Below are 17451 nucleotides of genomic sequence, written 5' to 3'. Positions count from 1 at the left end.
GTTCTACTTCACTATTCAGTTCCTTAAAAGCTGTATGTGCCACCTCCATCTCCTTTCTGAGACATCCATGATATTCAACAGTGCAGTTTTGATGGAGTTGGAAAGCAGACCTCAGGGTTCTATGAAAGAAGAGATGATGAGGAAATCAGTGCAGTAGGATAGATTTGCCATTTAAAGAGAAAAAGAATAGTCATGGAGGTGCTGGGGTGAGGAGATAGGAATGAAATAAGTTTATATAAGATACATGTCAGCCATTAACTGGAGAACATACAACAATGTACATATCATTTTATTCATTAAGACTATGAATTTTGCTATGTGCAGCCCTGGGATCACATCTCAGCTCTGCCCTTTACTAGTTATCTGGTTTTTAAAATATCACTTAATCTCCTGAGGTTAAAATGAAAATATTGTTCTCTCATAGGAATACTGAAAATTAAAGGAAATAATGCATATTAAACACGTAGCTTATGCCTGGCACATAATGAATTCTCAAATCATGATTGTTGTTAATGTTACTGTTACTGTTACCATTATCATTATTATTCCCATAAGAACATAAAGAGGTCCTATGACTGACTGTTAAAGGTAGTCAGCAACTAGAGAATAGCAGCATCTTAGAAAGTATTAGAAAAGCTTTAAATCCTGACTGGGCACAGTGGCTCACACCTATAATCCTAGCACTTTGGGAGGCCAAGGTGGTAGGATCACTTGAGGCCAGGAGTTCAAGATCAGCTTGGACAACATAAGCAAGACCCCATCTCTACAAAGGAAAAAAAAAAAAGAATTCACCAGGTGTGGCATGCACCTATAGTCCCAGCTACTCAGAAGGCTGAGACAGGAAGATCATGAGCCCAGGAGTTTAAGACTGCAGTGATCTGTGATAGCACCACTGCACTTCAGCCTGGGTGACAGAGCAAGACCTTATCTCAAGAATTTAAAAAAAAAAAAAAACTTTGAATTCTGATCTAAAGCTGGAACAAAGGCCAGAAGCTTTTTACCCTTAGAAGCCACCAGCCAGCATCCCTTGAAACATCAACGTGGCAACTTGAAGGAAAACATTACCAGACACTTAGGCACCACAGAAATTTGGGAGTAAAGACAGATAGATTAGCATGGCCACACACCCACAGGATTATTACTGATGAATTATTATTGCTATTTGTTTCCATTATTTCTGTTCTGATTTTTACAGTTTTGAGGTTTTGAATGTTAAAAATTATTTTAATCTATATGGAGCAGTAATTTAATATTGAATATAACCCACTTCTTTTTTTTTTTTTTTTAATAGAGACAGGGTCTTGCTCTGTTGCGCAGGCTGGATGACCATAGCTCACTATAACCTGAAACTCCTGGGCTCAAACAATCCTCCTGCCTTAGCCTCCCATGGATATAACCCAATTCAACAATCATTTTAGTTAATGCTTTCCCAATAGAAATTATCAGACTAGGTGCTGTGAAGGAAGCATTTTATAATTTTTTATAATCATGATGTTTCTTGTTTTATGTTTAGGTTTTGATCAGTATGCAACTGATGTCTGGTGACCCATGTTTTAAAACGTAAGTTGATACCCAATAAGTGGATTATGTATCTAAAAGTATAAGAAAGATTTATTTGTTTAAATTTTTACATTAATATTTTGTAGTGCTTATGGGAAAATACCAGTTAAGAGATAGTTTCATCCATGGGAGACTGACCTGACCCTCTTAGAAGTTATGTTTACCTATTACCAAATGAATTCTCCATACTCTAAATTATTAATGCTATAGGTCTTTTATCATCTTCAGGTTTTGGGTAAAATTATATAAACAAAAATTTTTAATACAGCTTCTGTGAACATACTCATTTCTTCAGTAAATACCTATCAAGTGCCTTACCAGGTGCTAAGCCATATTCTAGATACTAGAGAAACCGCAATGAACAAAATAGGTTAAGTCCTTGCCATCCTGGAGCTTATATTCTAAGAGGAAAATGGACAATAAGCTAACAAGTAAATACATAATACACCGATGGTCATAAGCACTTTGGAGAAAAAGGATGGGAGGGCCATGGTGAAGAGAAGTGTCGCTATTACATACATAGTAGTCAAGGGAGGCCCCCCTGGTAAAGATGATATTTGAGTAGAGACCTGAAGGAGGTGGGAAGCAAGTCACACCGGCATTAGGGGAAAGAGCATTTGAGGTAGAGGAAACGAGGACAGAGACCTTGAGGGAGAAGTGTTCTTGGCACGTTCAAGTAGCTGCCTGGAGAGCAGCAGGTCTAAAGCAGGGTGAATAAAGAGGCGGGTGACAGGAGATGAGGTCAGATGATAAGGAGTCTTGTGGCCATTATAAAAAGGACTGCCACTCACACTCTGAGTGAGATGGAAAAGCTATTGGAAGTTTTGAGCAGAGAAGTAAAATTGTCTGACTTGTGGCTGCTGGATAGGGAATAGACAATCTGTAGGAGTAACAAAGGGGACAGGGGCACAAATAATTAGATAAAAGGCTATTTCAGTAATCCAAGGTTTTGAGCCTGAGTAACTGGACAAATGGCACTCTCATTTGTTGAGATGAGATAACAAGTTGGGAGTTTGGGTGTCAGACATTTTAAATTTGAGATCCCTATTTAACATCCAGCGGGGCATGTCAAGTAGGCAATTGGATAGATCAACTAGAGTCCAGTAGGGAGATCTGGGCAGGAGATAGAAGTGTGGAAATTATTACATCATTCGCATACAGGTAGTAATTAAAGCCATCAGACTTGAATAAATAACTGGAGGGAACGAGTAGAAATGGAAAAGGACCAGAGACTGAGGTGGGGACACCCCAGCGTGTTAGAGGTCAGGGAGACTGGGAAGAAGAAGGAGCAAAGAAACCATGAGTGTGATCGGAGGAGGAAAGCAAAGCAGAGTCCTGTCCTGAAAACCAAATGAAGAAATGGCCTCAGAAAGGCAGGAATAAGCACCTGCCTCACACGCTGCTGTAGTGGATTTCAGAAAATGAGGACTGAGGATTGACCCTTGGAATTTGCAGTGCAGAAACTGTTGATGACTTTGGCAGGCACTTTGGTAGAATGCCCTTAGACTAAAGCCTTTTGAGCATGGGTTAAAGAGACTTTGGGAGGAGAAAAATTGGAGACAGTGAGTATAAACAGTTCTTATGAGGGGTTTTGCTGTAAAAAAGAAACAGAAAAATGGAGTCATAAGTAAAGAGAGGATTTGGAGTAGGGCAGGTTTTATTCATTTTTAAGATGGAAGATGGTATAGCATATTTGAGTACCAATAGTATTGGCTCAGTAAGAGGGAGAAACTGATGATCCAGAAAAGGGACTGTTGCTAGAACGGCATCCTTGCATTGTTGGAAGGGAGGAAGGCTGAGAACGTAGCTACTGACGCAGGTAGAGGAGAAATGGAAGCATATAGAAGTTCTTTTCTAATTGCTTCTGATTTCTTAGTGCAGTAGGAAACAAGGTGCTCATTGAAGAGCAAGGACAGGGAAGATAGAGGAAGGGGTTTGAAGAAAGGAGAAGGTATGCAGAAGTCTCACAGAGTGTCAGCATGAACGGAATGGGAAATGCAGGATTGCTTCTCAGCAGCCTTGAGGACACTTAATGATTAAAAATGAAAGTTCATTGATATCATTGAAATATCAGAAAAATACACATAGAAAACTAAAGAAAACATTACCTCCCTGTATATCAACTTCATGTTTTTAATAGCTGTAACTTAGAAAGCAACACCTAGCCGGGCGCGGTGGCTCATGCCTGTAATCCCAGTACTTTGGCAGGCTGAGACAGGAGGATCACTCTACAAAAAATACAAAAATCAGGCATGGTGATGCATGCCTGTGGTCCCAGCTACTTGGGAAGCTAAGGGGAGGATTGCTTGAGCCTGGGAAGTGGAGGTTGCAGTGAGCCGAGATTGCACCACTATACACCAGCCTGGGCGACAGAGCAAGCCCCTGTTTCAAAAAAAAAAAGAAACAATTCTTGATTAAAACCACACATCTTCCTATAACTTAGCCTTCCTATGCTGTCTTCTCAGAAACCATGGTTTCCTGACTCCTTTATTTTCTGCTTTCTTGGGATCAAACCAATTTTGCTATACTATTTTTGGTGTCTCGGGTAACAGTTTGTTTTTCTAGTGGAGTAGGATTTAGGGTAAAATAAGAGAATGAGCAGCAAAACTTAGCAGAAGAAAATAAATTGATCATTCCTTCTCATGAACTTTTTATGGATATTCCCTTTCTTGCCCTTTCTCTGCTCTTTTCTCTCTCTACTTAAACTCACATATTGAAGAACTTGAAAATAGATCATCTAATGTTTTCTATTATCTCCATAAATTTAATTCTGACAATCTGGAGTTTATATTTACAGAGAAAGACTTTTATAATTCATAAAAATAAGCAGACATTACCTAATTCCAAATACATAAAAGTATTTTTCGAGAATCAAATCCTCAATAGTTTTTCTTTTCTCTCTGAAATTGTTCAAATGTCATTGAAAAAGGGGAAATTCTAACACATTCATATACTTGCACATCCTGAATATGTACTGAAGAGAAAAAACATTTTAGCTACTGATGTAAAAAGTAAATTCATTTTATCAGGTTATATTTAAATATATATCAAATATGTAAATTCACATTACTTTAGAGCTGAAAAGAATGTTGGAAGTTGTCTAATCCAGTGATTTTTTTTTTCAGATTATTTAGCTACAAAATCCTGTGTTCGAATATAATATGAGGCCAGGCATGGTGGCTTATGCCTGTAATCCCACACTTTGGGAGGCCAAGGCAGGTGGGTCACTTGAGCCTAGGAGTTCACGACCAGCCTGGGCAACATGGTGAAACCCTGTCCCTACCAAAAAATAAATTTAAAAATTAGCCAGGCATGGTGGTGCACCTGTAGTCCCAGCTACTCAGGAGTCTGAGGTGGGAGGATCACTTGAGCCCAGGAAGCGGAGGTTGCAGTGAGCCAAGATCATGCCACTGCACTCCAGGCTGGGTGACAGAGTGAGACCTGTCTCAAAAAATAAAGCAAATATATTATGAATCCTAGTATATAAAATTTTACTCTATATCCCCTCCAACTTAGGTAAGATGAGAATAAATTTTCTACTGGGCACTCTCCCCTATCTGTTTCTACAAGACCCTAAAAGATATCATGAAACCAGTTTTAAAAGTGTTGCTGTAATCCAAGTTCTTATTGTACAGATGAGGAAACTGAGGCACAGAGCAGTCGAGTGACTTTACTGAGTATCTTTGTCCAGTACGAAGATATAAATAACTGCTGGAGGGCTTCATTCTACTATTCTCTGCTTTTGTCTATCTTTAAATTTTTCATGATATAAATTTTTTTAATTTACTTGAGAAACAAGAGTACAGCAGATCCTTAGTCTCAAGTTTAAATCCTAGTTTTAATATTTTCTGAGCAGAAGATCTGTGACATAGATTGTATAATTCTTTTGAAGCACCAATTTTATACTATAAGATCAGAATTTATGAAGAAGACAGCTGGTAAGTCAGCCTAACCACCTACCCTAAACTTTATTTCATAGTTCTCTACAACTCATCAAATATCCACCAACTCTTGTAAAAGAATGAAACTCACTCTGAAAAGTGCTGATAAAGAAAAAAGATATTTTAAGAGAGAAATTGTATACTCTGCTGGCATTTGGGAATCTGGTGGCAAAGCAGATCTAGGGGTGATGTGGCAAAGCAGATCTAGGGGTGATATAAGTCTCTCGAATAGCAAGGTTCTGACGTGTTCATATTCCAAAAGGAAGGAAATTATCATTTGTGAAAATGATTTCATGAATGTTACTGTCTCTCAATTTTTAAAACAACTCTGTAATGTAAATATTATCCATGTTTTTGAGTAAGGACATTGAGACTAGGAGGTTAAGGAATTATTTCTTCCAGGGTCCCAGGATGCAGTCATTCATTCAGTACATGTGTATTGATTGCCTGCCACATGCCAAGACTTAACAAGCTAGAAAAGACCAGCCCCTGCTCTGAAGGGATTCATTGATTATGTGGGAGACAGGCAAACAGCATACAATGTCACTGGGGCACACAGGATAGGATCCCTAGCCACAGTTCCTTAGAAACCAGGGAAATCTTTACTGAGAAGGGGATGCTGAGCTAAGTTTAAGGGATGAGTAGGAATTTACTAAGCACAGGAGGTAGGTAGGGACACCCCAGGACAGAAAACAGTTTGCACAAGTTTATGCCATCATTACAGGGCATTGAGTATTTAAGAAGTGTCGAGTAGGTAATATTGTCATTTTATGAGGTCATTTTTCACACATTCTTAACATTACTATAATGCAATCAAATTAATCCCATCTCTTTTTCTATACTTGATCTATATTAAGTGATTTCAGATGACGGATATAAAAGCATTTTCAGAACAAAAGAGGTAATAGAACAAAAACTGGCACATGGCAAGCACTCAGTGATTATTTATTCAACAAGACTGAGTTGTCCAGGGAGCTAAGAGAGCTGCCAAGGCCCAGCTAAGATTTTGGATTCTAAATTTGCTTTACTATTAGTCCCCATAGCCAATGAATTTTCTCCATAGTGCTTAGTTGCCCCAGTAATGGAGCAGTTAGTACAGATGGCTGATATTATGAAGGGTTGCAGTTCTTCAACTTGAGACAGCAGAACAAGGGGTGCCAAATTGAAGGTGTTGCTTAAAGAGTTGTGGCTGTGGAGTCAGGCTGGAAGGGAGAATGGAGCCAGAGGGGAATAGAGAAGGAAGGGGCCAATGTTTGGGAGGGCTGAGGGCTGGAAAACAGGTGTAAGACACAGAGGGGATAGAGACATTGTAACCAGGTCACCTGTGAAAGAAACTGGCATTAAAAAGGTAATAATTTTTAGACATGCAGGCGTGAGTCAGCTGTCAGTGATTAATGACTATGACTATAGGCACCGTTCTTTGTGTTTCTTCTTTATATTAGTTTTTCCCATTAAATATTTAATGCAGTGTGTTTTGTTTTGTTTTGTTTTTCCACAAAGCTATTTTACATTATTTGAAAATACGGGCTGGGCATGGTGGCTCATGCCTGTAATCCCAACACTTTGGGAGGCCGGGGTGGGCGGATCACCTGAGGCCAGGAGTTCGAGACCAGCCTGGCCAACGTGGCAAAACCTTGTCTCTAATAAAAATACAAAAATTAGCTAGGCATGGTGACGGGCACCTGTAATCCCAGCTACTCGGGAGGCTGAGGCAGGAGAATCACTTCAACCCAGGAGGCAGAGGCTGCAGTGAGCCGAGATCGGGCCATTGCACTCCAGCCTGGGAAACAAGAGCGAAACTCCGTCTCAAAAAAAAAAAGAAAAAAATATATATAATTGTTGGTAATCAAAGAGGCAGGTCTAGGCCAGACTGCAAATTCTAAGGGATTTGAGTTTTATGCCGAAGAAGCTATGGAAGGGTTTTAAATAAGAGAGTAACATGTTCAGAGGCATGTTTCAGAAAGACCAGTGACAGTAGCATGGAGTAGAGGTTGGCAGACCAGCAAGGAGACCCTTGCAGTCAGCCCGGAGAAAGGTACAAAGCCAAAACTCCAGTAATTAGTAAAGATGGAAACGAGATGATAAGTAGGAAAAATACTAAATGAGGATCTGGGATTTGGAAATTGATTGGATATGGGAAAATGTTATTAGGAAGGAGGCAGAGGTGATATCCATAATTCTAGTTTTGGTGACTTTGTGGATTACAATGACATTTACAGAGAGAGTAAAAGAAGAAAGCAGGTTTGGGGAAACATGAGTTTAGTTGGGTATATACTGAGTTTCATATATATGAGTTTCAAGGACAAATACTTGAAAGTGTCTCAATAGGATATCTAAGTCTAGAATTTAGGAGATCCTAGGCTGGAAGTAGTCAATAAATGCAGTAGATTTAATAGCAATCTTAAATGTCTCTATCCCCAAGAATCCGAGTAGCCTGAGAACTCCATTAAGATAACAGGGTAAGAATTTAAGAATTGCCATAAAGCAGGTCAGCTTCATTATTCCTTCAACCACCTCCCTGTTTTATCTCAGGTCACCAAGGGATAGTTTCTAGGAAGATATGGTTTTCCTCTGCAATATCAGCCTCAAAAGGTTAGGGATTGGCTGGGCATGGTAGCTCATACCTGTAATCCCAGCACTTCAGGTCAAGGTGGGAGGATCACTTGAGGCCAAGAGTTAGAGACCAGCCTGGGCAACATAACAAGACCCTGTCTCGATTGGATTAAGAAAATGTGGCACATATACACCATGGAATACTATGCAGCCATCAAAAAGGATGAGTTTGCATCCTTTGTAGGGACATGGATGCAGCTGGAAACCATCATTCTTAGCAAACTATCACAAGAACAGAAAACCAAACACCGCATGTTCTCACTCATAGGTGGGAACTGAACAATGAGATCACTTGGACTCAGGAAGGGGAACATCACACACAGGGGCCTATCATGGGGAGGGGGGAGGGGGGAGGGATTGCATTGGGAGTTATACCTGATGTAAATGATGAGTTGATGGGTGCAGCACACCAACATGGCACAAGTATACATATGTAACAAACCTGCACGTTATGCACATGTACCCTACAACTTAAAGTACAATAATAATAAATAAATTTTAAAAAAAAAGAATAAAAGGAAGCAACTATGTAACAGATACTATAGCTCTTATTCATGTTTTTAAAAATCAAATTACCTTCATTGCCTACCTGCAATGAGGTGTCCCTTTGAGATCCCTAGTAATTGTTTAACACACTTCTACATCTTTGAGTTTAGGAAACATGAAAATATGTTCTGAGAGGTGTTTTGCGACATAAAAAGGGTAATATTGGTGTCGCCTTGTCCATATTGACCTTGGACGTGGAGGGTAGGTGAAATAATAAATTAAGGTAACCAGAAAAAAAAAAAAAAAAAAAAAAAGTTTTTATAAGGTTAGGGATGTTTTCTAATAAAAATCCCTATGATAAAAAGAAAACACAATGGGATGACGACAGTCAACAATAATTTATTGTACATTTTAAAATAACTGAAAGAGTCTGGGTGCCATGGCTCACATCTGTCATCCCAGCACTTTGAGAGGCTGAGGCATATGGATTGCTTGAACCCAGGAGTTCGAGACCAGCCTGGACAACATAGGGAGAACCCCCCCATCTCTACAGAAAAGAATTTTTAAGTCTCTACTAAATATTTTTTTAAAAAGCCAGGCATGGTTCTGTGTGCCTATAGTCCCCACTAATTGGGGAACTAAGGCAGAAGGATTACTTGAGCTGGAGAAGTGGAGACTGCAGTGAGCCATGATTGCACCACTGCACTCCAACCTGGGTGATAAAGCGAGACCCTGTCTCAAAATAAATAAGTAAAAAATAAGAGTATAATTGGACTGTTTGTAAGAAAGGATAAATGCTTGAGGTGATGGATACCCCATTTACCCTAATGTGATTATTATGCATGGCATGCCTGTATCAAAATATCTCATGTAACTCATAAATATATATACCTACTATGTATCTACAAAAATAAAAAAATAAAAAATAGACTTTTTTTGAGACGGAGTCTCGCTGTCGCCCAGGCTGGAGTGCAATGGCGCGATCTTGGCTCGCTGCAACCTCTGCCTCCTGGGTTCAAGCGATTCTCCTGCCTCAGCCTCCTGCGTAGCTGGAATTACAGATGCACGCCACCATGGCTGGCTAATTTTTGTGTTTTTAGTTGAGACTGGGTTTCACCATGTTGGCCAGGCTTGTCTGGAACTCCTGACCTCAGGTGATCCACCCGCCTCGGCCTCCCAAAGTGCTGGGATTACAGGCGTGAGCCACTGCACCTGGCCAAAATTTTTTAAAGGAAAAAAAACTGTTCGAAATTAAACTTACCCCTCCTTGCTTCACAGCTTTTATGTGGAATAAGAGTTTGAATTAACCAATGAAAATAGATCCATTACTACTCCCAGAGAATCCAATCCAAAAAGCAAATCTAAACAACTGGGCCTCTCTGTAGACTCTCCCTGGGCAGATGAACTGTTTACAGAGATGAAGGTAGAAGATAAAACCGTGGATACTATTCAAGAAGCAAGTGGAGCCAGCCAGGGAACACAGGCTCTAAAGCAGGAGGCACGAGGCATTCTCCTCCCAGCCTGATTCAAAAGGGCTTGGCGCCGCCTTCCTCAGCTGAAAGGTGCCATCCTGAGTTGACAGAGCAACACTCCCTTGACCAGTGCCGGGTTCACACTGACAGAGGCCTCTCTTTTTAGGACTCTATGGAGACAATGCCCTTTTCTTGTTATGTAAAAAAAAACCTTTTTCTCTTATGAATTGTATTCAAATTTGAAAAGATGCTTATACGTTATCTGCTGATCTTTATGACTTTCACCCTCAAAGGGGTAACATTACCCAGCAGTTTATGCCAGGGCTTCCTCAGCTTACCAATCAATGACTGTGTTGCCAACTTTGAGGCTCCCCCACAACTCCAGTTTGCAAATGTTTTTTACAGGCCTCCCTCCACTTCAATGTCTATACCAATTGCTGGCGAATCTGAATCTTTGCAAGAAGATAGAAAAGGTGGAGAGACTCTCAAAGTGCATCTTGGAATAGCAGGTATGGATGTGTGGCTTACTGGTTTTGTAATTTGTGAGAGACTACTTGATGCCCTAAAAATTCCCAAAGCCCTTCCAGATTTAAAATTGTGTGGATATTTGACTTGAAACAGGCCAATAAGAATCAGCAGTTTTAATTATGTAATTCTTGGTTGGTCCAGTGCTTTATTTAGTCTAAAGTATTGTGCTCTGACAGATTAAAAACTAGATGTTACAATGACACTCCGGTCATCACTGTATGCATCTACCCCCCACAAGTACAACAGAATACTACAGGATTTTTTCCATTTTTCCTATTCCATTACCCTGCAACTTCTGTAAAGCAACTTCTGCCTCTCAGGTGTTGCTCCTCTTCCATGAATCGCTTTCCCTCTGTCAGTGGTTCTCAAGCCCTAGTGTGCATCAGTCACCTGGAGGGCTTGTGAAAACACAGGTTGCGGGCGCAGCAGCCAGAGTGTTTGATTCAGTAGATCTGGCTTAGAGCCTGAAGTTTTGTATTACTAAGACATTCCCACAAGACCCTGATGCTGCTAGTCCCTGACCACACCTTGAGATGCACATTTCCAGGCACACTTCTGGCAGCAGTCAGAATCTGCTCCAGAAGTAAAAGCGTGGTGGGGAAAATGTCAAGGTCACAGGAGGAAAAGGACTTAGGAGCTTCCTTCTGTCTTCAGTATTATGGGAACAGGATGTATTGTTGGAAAGAAGGGAAAGAAAGGTGAAGTGATATAATTAACCCTTTCACTACCTTTTAAAATATGCAAATATATGGTTTCTTATAAATAATGGTGACTCTGAAATGTCCTGTTTTGGGATCAGTGGATCTTTTGGGAACTTGTAACCATTCCATTAGCTCCTTCTCTTCAGCATGTAAATATTCTGAATTCTTTCTCATATTGAAAAAATAAAAACAAAAACTCCTTAGCCCTACATCCTTCTCTATCTACTGCTCTCCCTTAGGCTCCAGCAGGCTGGCACATGTGCTCACATGCTCTGTGTCTTTCCCCACCCTGCCCCAAATATATAGAGACCTCTCTCTCTCTCTGTGTGTGTGTGTGTGTGTGTGTGTGTGTGTGTGTAGAGAGAGAGAGAGAGAGATCAGCAAGAGATGATATATGTACCATACATTTCTTATAGCCAAAACTTCTAGAAATAATATACCATTTATTCCTGAACACAGTAGCCATCTGGCTTCCATTGTCTGCCCTCTCTTGATGCTATCCCCAGATACATGATTGTCAACTCCTGTGGATATTTGTTCTGGTCTCATCTGATGGCCAGTTATTCTTTCTTGACGCTTTCTCTTCCCTCGGCTCCTCTCTGACCTTTCCTTTTCTAGCTTTTTAGAGTCTTCTTCATCTTCCTCCGACTTCCCTTTACATATTGACGTTCCACAGGGTTTGGTCCCCTCACTTCCTTGAGCAATGCCATCTATACCCTTGGCTTTATCTGTCACATAAATGTAAACATGATTGTTTGATGTAAATGTGATCAAATGCTTTGGGGAAAGGTCCACTTCATACCAAATGTTACACTGAAATTCATCTGTTTCTCTTTCTCCCCGGCCAGACTCTTAAGTTTTTCATGATCAGGTCTTATTTATCTCTGTATCTCCAGCAGAAGGCCCGGGACACAGTAGATGTTGAGTGACTGTTGAATAGGCATCCTTAGGTGTCTAATTCCGCATATCTAGCACAAGTCTTCCTACCTTTTCCTCCTGTCTTTTCTACCTCAGTTTTCCTGACACAAACTTCTGCTTTGTTATTGAGTCCTGCTATTTGTACCTAGGAAACATCTCTCACTCTCAGCCGGATTACTATGAAAACCTTCACTCATACGCCCCCCGTTTATCCTGTTGCCAAAGTCTTCTTCCCAAAATGTAGATCTGATCATGTCACATCCTTCCTTGAAGCCACTGAACTGCTTCCTTCTTTAAACTCATAGAAAGTTCTTCATCAACAGGCATCTACTCATCTTTCTAGCCTCTTTGCCCTCAGTTGTTATACTACACTACCCTATATGCCAACTTTACCAAACAATCTGCTTCCCTACAAACAAGGCATGCTATTCCTGGTGCTTTTCCTTGCTCAGAAGTTCCCAAACATTGCTCAAGTCCTGGGGTTAACCTCCTCTGTGAAGTCTTTCCCCCATTACCAGGTTGTGTCAGATGCACTGTCCTTTGGAGCTCTTAACAGCTGCCTTTTGGTGCTTGTATTTTTGTACTTACCACATTGTATAAGTTTTGCTTCTACCTCTAAACTCTAAGCATGTATTTTGTCTTACTTATTTTGTACTTCCTATACCTTGTACAGTATTAGGCACCTGACTTGATAAAATATTAATAAATATTGATTGAATGAATAAATTTTGAAAACCAGAAGATATGTGGATGACTTAAGATCTGAGCCAAACCCAGAAGTAAAGAGCGCTGCATAACTCTTGATATGAACTAACTTTTTGAGTTCAGGTTTTGCTGCATGTTTGGGTTTGGACCACTGTAGAGATGCTTGGGCCACTTATACTCTGTCCAGAAATGAGAAACCTTTGCAGAAGGACCAGGTTACTCCAATAGCTTCCTTGTTTTGCAGCATTTGTTGGTCCAACTGCATGCAATATCATTTATAGAATGGTTGCTATAATAGCTATGTTAGTTGCTTTCCTTCTGCTTCTATGTTAAAAACGGTTCTTGTTTCCAAATATGATTGTGCCCTAGGGAAAATGGTCACAGTTCTGCATTCTCTGGAAGAAGCCTGGTTCTGAAAATATATAATTGGCACCTGGAATATACACATGATCAGAAACTATTAGAAATGGCTTTGACACTGCCTTTTGTACATTTACTTTGAATCTGAATACTATAATCACTTTCTTAAGAACTTTTATTCTCAGTGCAACATCCCATGCTGTGTTGATTTAAGCCACAGATATTGCCCAAATTACAGCCTAGCACTAGCAACACTAACATTAAAGTAATAGAGTACTCTGTAGCTTGTTGTTGTGATGGATTTTTAAGGAAGCAGTATTTGCTTAGAAACCACACTAAAACCTACCAATTTTGTGAATATTTATAAGAATACATCAGGCTGGGCGCAGTGGCTCAAGCCTGCAATCCCAGCACTTTGGGAGGCCGAGACAGGCAGATCACAAGGTCAGGAGATCAAGACCATCCTGGTTAACACGGTGAAACCCCGTCTCTACTAAAAAATACAAAAAAACTAGCCGGGTGAGGTGGCTGGTGCCTGTAGTCCCAGCTACTCGGGAGGCTGAGGCAGGAGAATGGCATAAACCCGGGAGGCGGAGCTGAGATCCGGCCACTGCACTCCAGCCTAGGTGACAGAGCGAGACTCCGTCTCAAAAAAAAAAAAAGAATACATCAGAGTCGTTTTTATTGGAGAATACTGAACACTAAAACTATAGCAGTTTTAAGATAGAGTGCTGTTAAATGTTTTGAAAAACAGGAGTTTATTGCATGGACTGAACTAATAAGGACTGAAATAATTTTTTTAATGTTATGAAAAATATAATACTAAGGTATTTAAATACTTTGTATTTCTTGCAATACAGTTATTTCCATTGTACTGACTTAAAAGGATATCTCTCATTTTTTAGCTTATTGTTTTGATAATGAACTTGGCAGAGTTTATAAAGTCTGCAGATTAGAATACAAGCTGACCGTTCACTTTTTGGCAATAAGAATGACATCATGTTATGACATATTACAGATCTTTCAGCAAAGAGTGCCTCTGTTCCAGACGAACTTGGTGCCTGTGGACATTCTAGAACATCAAGCTATGCAAGCCAGCAGTCAAAAGTATCAGGTAGAGGCTAACAGTGAAGTTGAATTCCTTATTGTTCCAAAGGGACTTGAAACTGCTGTGGTGTGGGGGAAGGATGTCAGATTGCAGAGTGTTTGATATGAGTATGATATCCAAGGTGATTTTCTCTGACAGGGTATAGCACATGTCACTCCCGGTCATCTAGTTTCTCTGAGCTCTGCCACAGAAGAAATACCTCAGTGGGAAGCACATCAACAGGAGTTGAAAGTATTCTAGAGCCATGTGATGAAATCGAGCAGAAAATCACTGAGCCAAATCTTGATACAGCTGATAAAGAAGATACAGCTTCAGAAAAACTTAACAGGTATCCTTTTAGTTTAAAGAATAAATTTTAATTTTAAAAAAACTTTGTTTTCATAACATAATAAAAAGGAAAAAATGTAATTCTTTTCAAAGATGCCCAGTGAAACAAGATTCTGTAGAATCTCAGCTGAAGCGAGTTGATGACACCAGGGTGGATGCAGATGACATTGTGGAGAAAATATTACAAAGTCAAGACTTCAGCCTTGATTCCAGTGCTGAAGGTGTGTAGATAACTGTTAAGCATAGATTCCTATAATCCAGGTTTTTGTAATCTGTGTAATCAGCAGTAAAGAGGCTCAGAACATCATGATATGACTGTTGCATATTTGTATAGTAAATTTCATGCCCATAAAAATCTCAAGATAACTTTATAACTCATTTATTAATGAGAATGATTATTGAATTTAGAAAAAACACATTTTAGTTAAAAGTGATCAATTTTAAATAAAACATGTATTGTGTTTTTAATTATGCCCAGATGTCTACAATGTTTGTATACCTAATGATAGGTATCTACATCTGCTTTTGTTACAAGTGCTTTAAGCCACAGTTGTAATTTGGAGGTGGTCTTAGAACAATAATAGTGAATAATGGAATCCTTCATTCCCTCCTTAGAATTTTCACTGAAACTGAAAATTTGTATGCCACCAATTTGAAAGATATAATTACTCATGTTGATGTGAATAGAAAGCACTTAACAATGGACTTATTTTCATTATGTAGCTGGGTATAAAGAGAAATAATTAAACCTTACTTATGGAAATTTGTAGGAAGCGCTATCTCCATTACTCAGCTAAAAGAAAAAGAGCTTTAGAAAAGTTGGTGAGCAATAACCTTTAGAGTATCTTTTAAATTGCCTATTTTAAAACATGTGTATGTAACTTTGGTTTTTAAGTTATTTCTTTAATAAACTGAATTGTAAAATATGGATTATTACAATATCAATACTATTTGACAATAGTCTGATAATTGTGCATGTAACAAACATTTTAAATGTGTATTGCAGAAGAAGGACTAAGGCTATTTGTGGGTCCTGGGGGAAGTACAACCTTTGGCAGTCATCATCTTCCAAATAGGTAAGTAGTACAAATAGTGTCTTATTAAAATATAGACTAATTTTTTTTTTAATCATGAGTAGAGGATGATGGTTGCAAAGTTTATATTAGGCTGAAGCTAGGAAACACAGCAGTAGTTACATAAGAAGAGTTACAGCTCTTAGCGTAGCTCTGTTTCCTTTATTCTGGATATGTTTGACATTATATTTTATAAATTAGTTTTTAATTTCCTTAGAAGTATTTTTAAAGTGTATTAGTCAAGGACCAGTAGACCATTGGGAAAGCTGCAATATAAAAGGACATTTAGAAAAGAGTTCTTAGTCTTTTAAAACATTAATTTTTTATTAATTTATTTTCTAGAGACAGTGCTGTTTCCCAGGCTGGAATGCAGTGGTGCAATCATAGATCACTGTAGCCTCAAACTCCTCAGCTCAAGTGATCCTCCTGCCTTAGCCTCTTGAGTAGCTGGGACCATAGGCATGTGCCACTGTACATCACTAGTCTGATATTTTAGGAAGAGCAAAGCAAAATTACATTCTCAGTCAATGGTGTTATCTTTTCTGAGCAGTTACACAGCCACCGAGCAACTTAAGCTGCTGTTAACCTTTCTTGTACTCTCCTTTTCTCCACCCCACTGCCATACATATTGAGAAAAGTTCTGAAAACCAAATACCGTTTTGCTAGTTATTCAGATGCAGATGAAGAAAAGTCACCTGCCAAACTTACCACTGATTATCAGCACTGCCGCAGGTAACAGTGAGCACAGACACCAAGGACAGTGTAGGAATTCTGATCACTCCCTTGCTCCTTACAGCCTGCTCCCCACACTTCTGTGCACCCCTAATTCCATTCCATGTCATATTTATGTAGAGTCCCTGCAAAACTACAGAGTGAGTCACAGTTTCAGGGGGGAGCCCCTTGGACCAAGACAGTTATTTTATTCTCTCATGCTCAAAACCTAAAAGAATTTTGCATTCATTTCTTTTACTAATACTCATTTTAATGAGTACCTCCTATTTGTCCAGCACATTACAAGGCTCAAAAATAGACTAACAGCAAAAACCTACATCAACAATTAACTACAATCAGATATCATAGGTAGGTAAGAGAGAGACATATAAAACTACTTCCAGGGAGTAATGTGAAAAAGGATTTACAGAAGATATAACACTATTTAGATCTTTAATTGACTCATCTGCTCATTAAATTCAGTAACTGTTTCTTGGGCCAATTTCTGGGTAAGAATGCAAGTAGAAAAGACCAAGCTCTTACCCTCTGCCGGCTTATGGTCTAGCACATGGGGCTGGCAGGCTATAGCTCATAGGCCAAATTGGCCCACTGCCTGTATTTATAAAGTTTCATTGGAACACAACTATGCCTGTTTATTTGTATAGTGTTTATGGCTGCTTTGATGCATTACAGTAGCAGAGCTGAGTGGTGTCTGGCCCACAAAGCCTACAATATTTACTGTCTGACTCTTTCTTACAGATGAGATGGACAAACTAAAAATCGTAACATTATAATAAATACTGTAATAGAGAGAAGTAGAGGGAAGTTTGAGAGAACAGAAACGGGACCTCAGAGTTCACACTTGAAGAGAGACTTTGGGAGAATAAAAAATAAGTGGGGGGCTTATAAGGTGAATATGATGAATATGAATACTCCTGGTAATGGGAA

General features: G+C 39.4%; 1 protein-coding gene across 1 annotated transcript in view; it reads left to right on the top strand.

Moving 5' to 3' along the window:
* EEIG2 (EEIG family member 2) overlaps positions 1-17451 on the top strand; it is a 75434-nt gene that overhangs the window by 50237 nt on the left and 7746 nt on the right. The window contains exons 5-10 of the mRNA XM_011753905.2: positions 1514-1560; positions 10478-10581; positions 14303-14398; positions 14531-14720; positions 14813-14940; positions 15726-15795. Coding sequence (XP_011752207.1) covers positions 1514-1560; positions 10478-10581; positions 14303-14398; positions 14531-14720; positions 14813-14940; positions 15726-15795 — 635 coding nt within the window. The remainder of the gene's footprint in view (positions 1-1513; positions 1561-10477; positions 10582-14302; positions 14399-14530; positions 14721-14812; positions 14941-15725; positions 15796-17451) is intronic.

This window comes from Macaca nemestrina, chromosome 1 (genome assembly GCF_043159975.1).
Source record: "Macaca nemestrina isolate mMacNem1 chromosome 1, mMacNem.hap1, whole genome shotgun sequence".
Lineage (NCBI taxonomy): Eukaryota > Metazoa > Chordata > Mammalia > Primates > Cercopithecidae > Macaca > Macaca nemestrina.
Note: the sequence above shows the minus strand (reverse complement) of the source record. Positions and strands in the feature narration are given on the sequence as shown.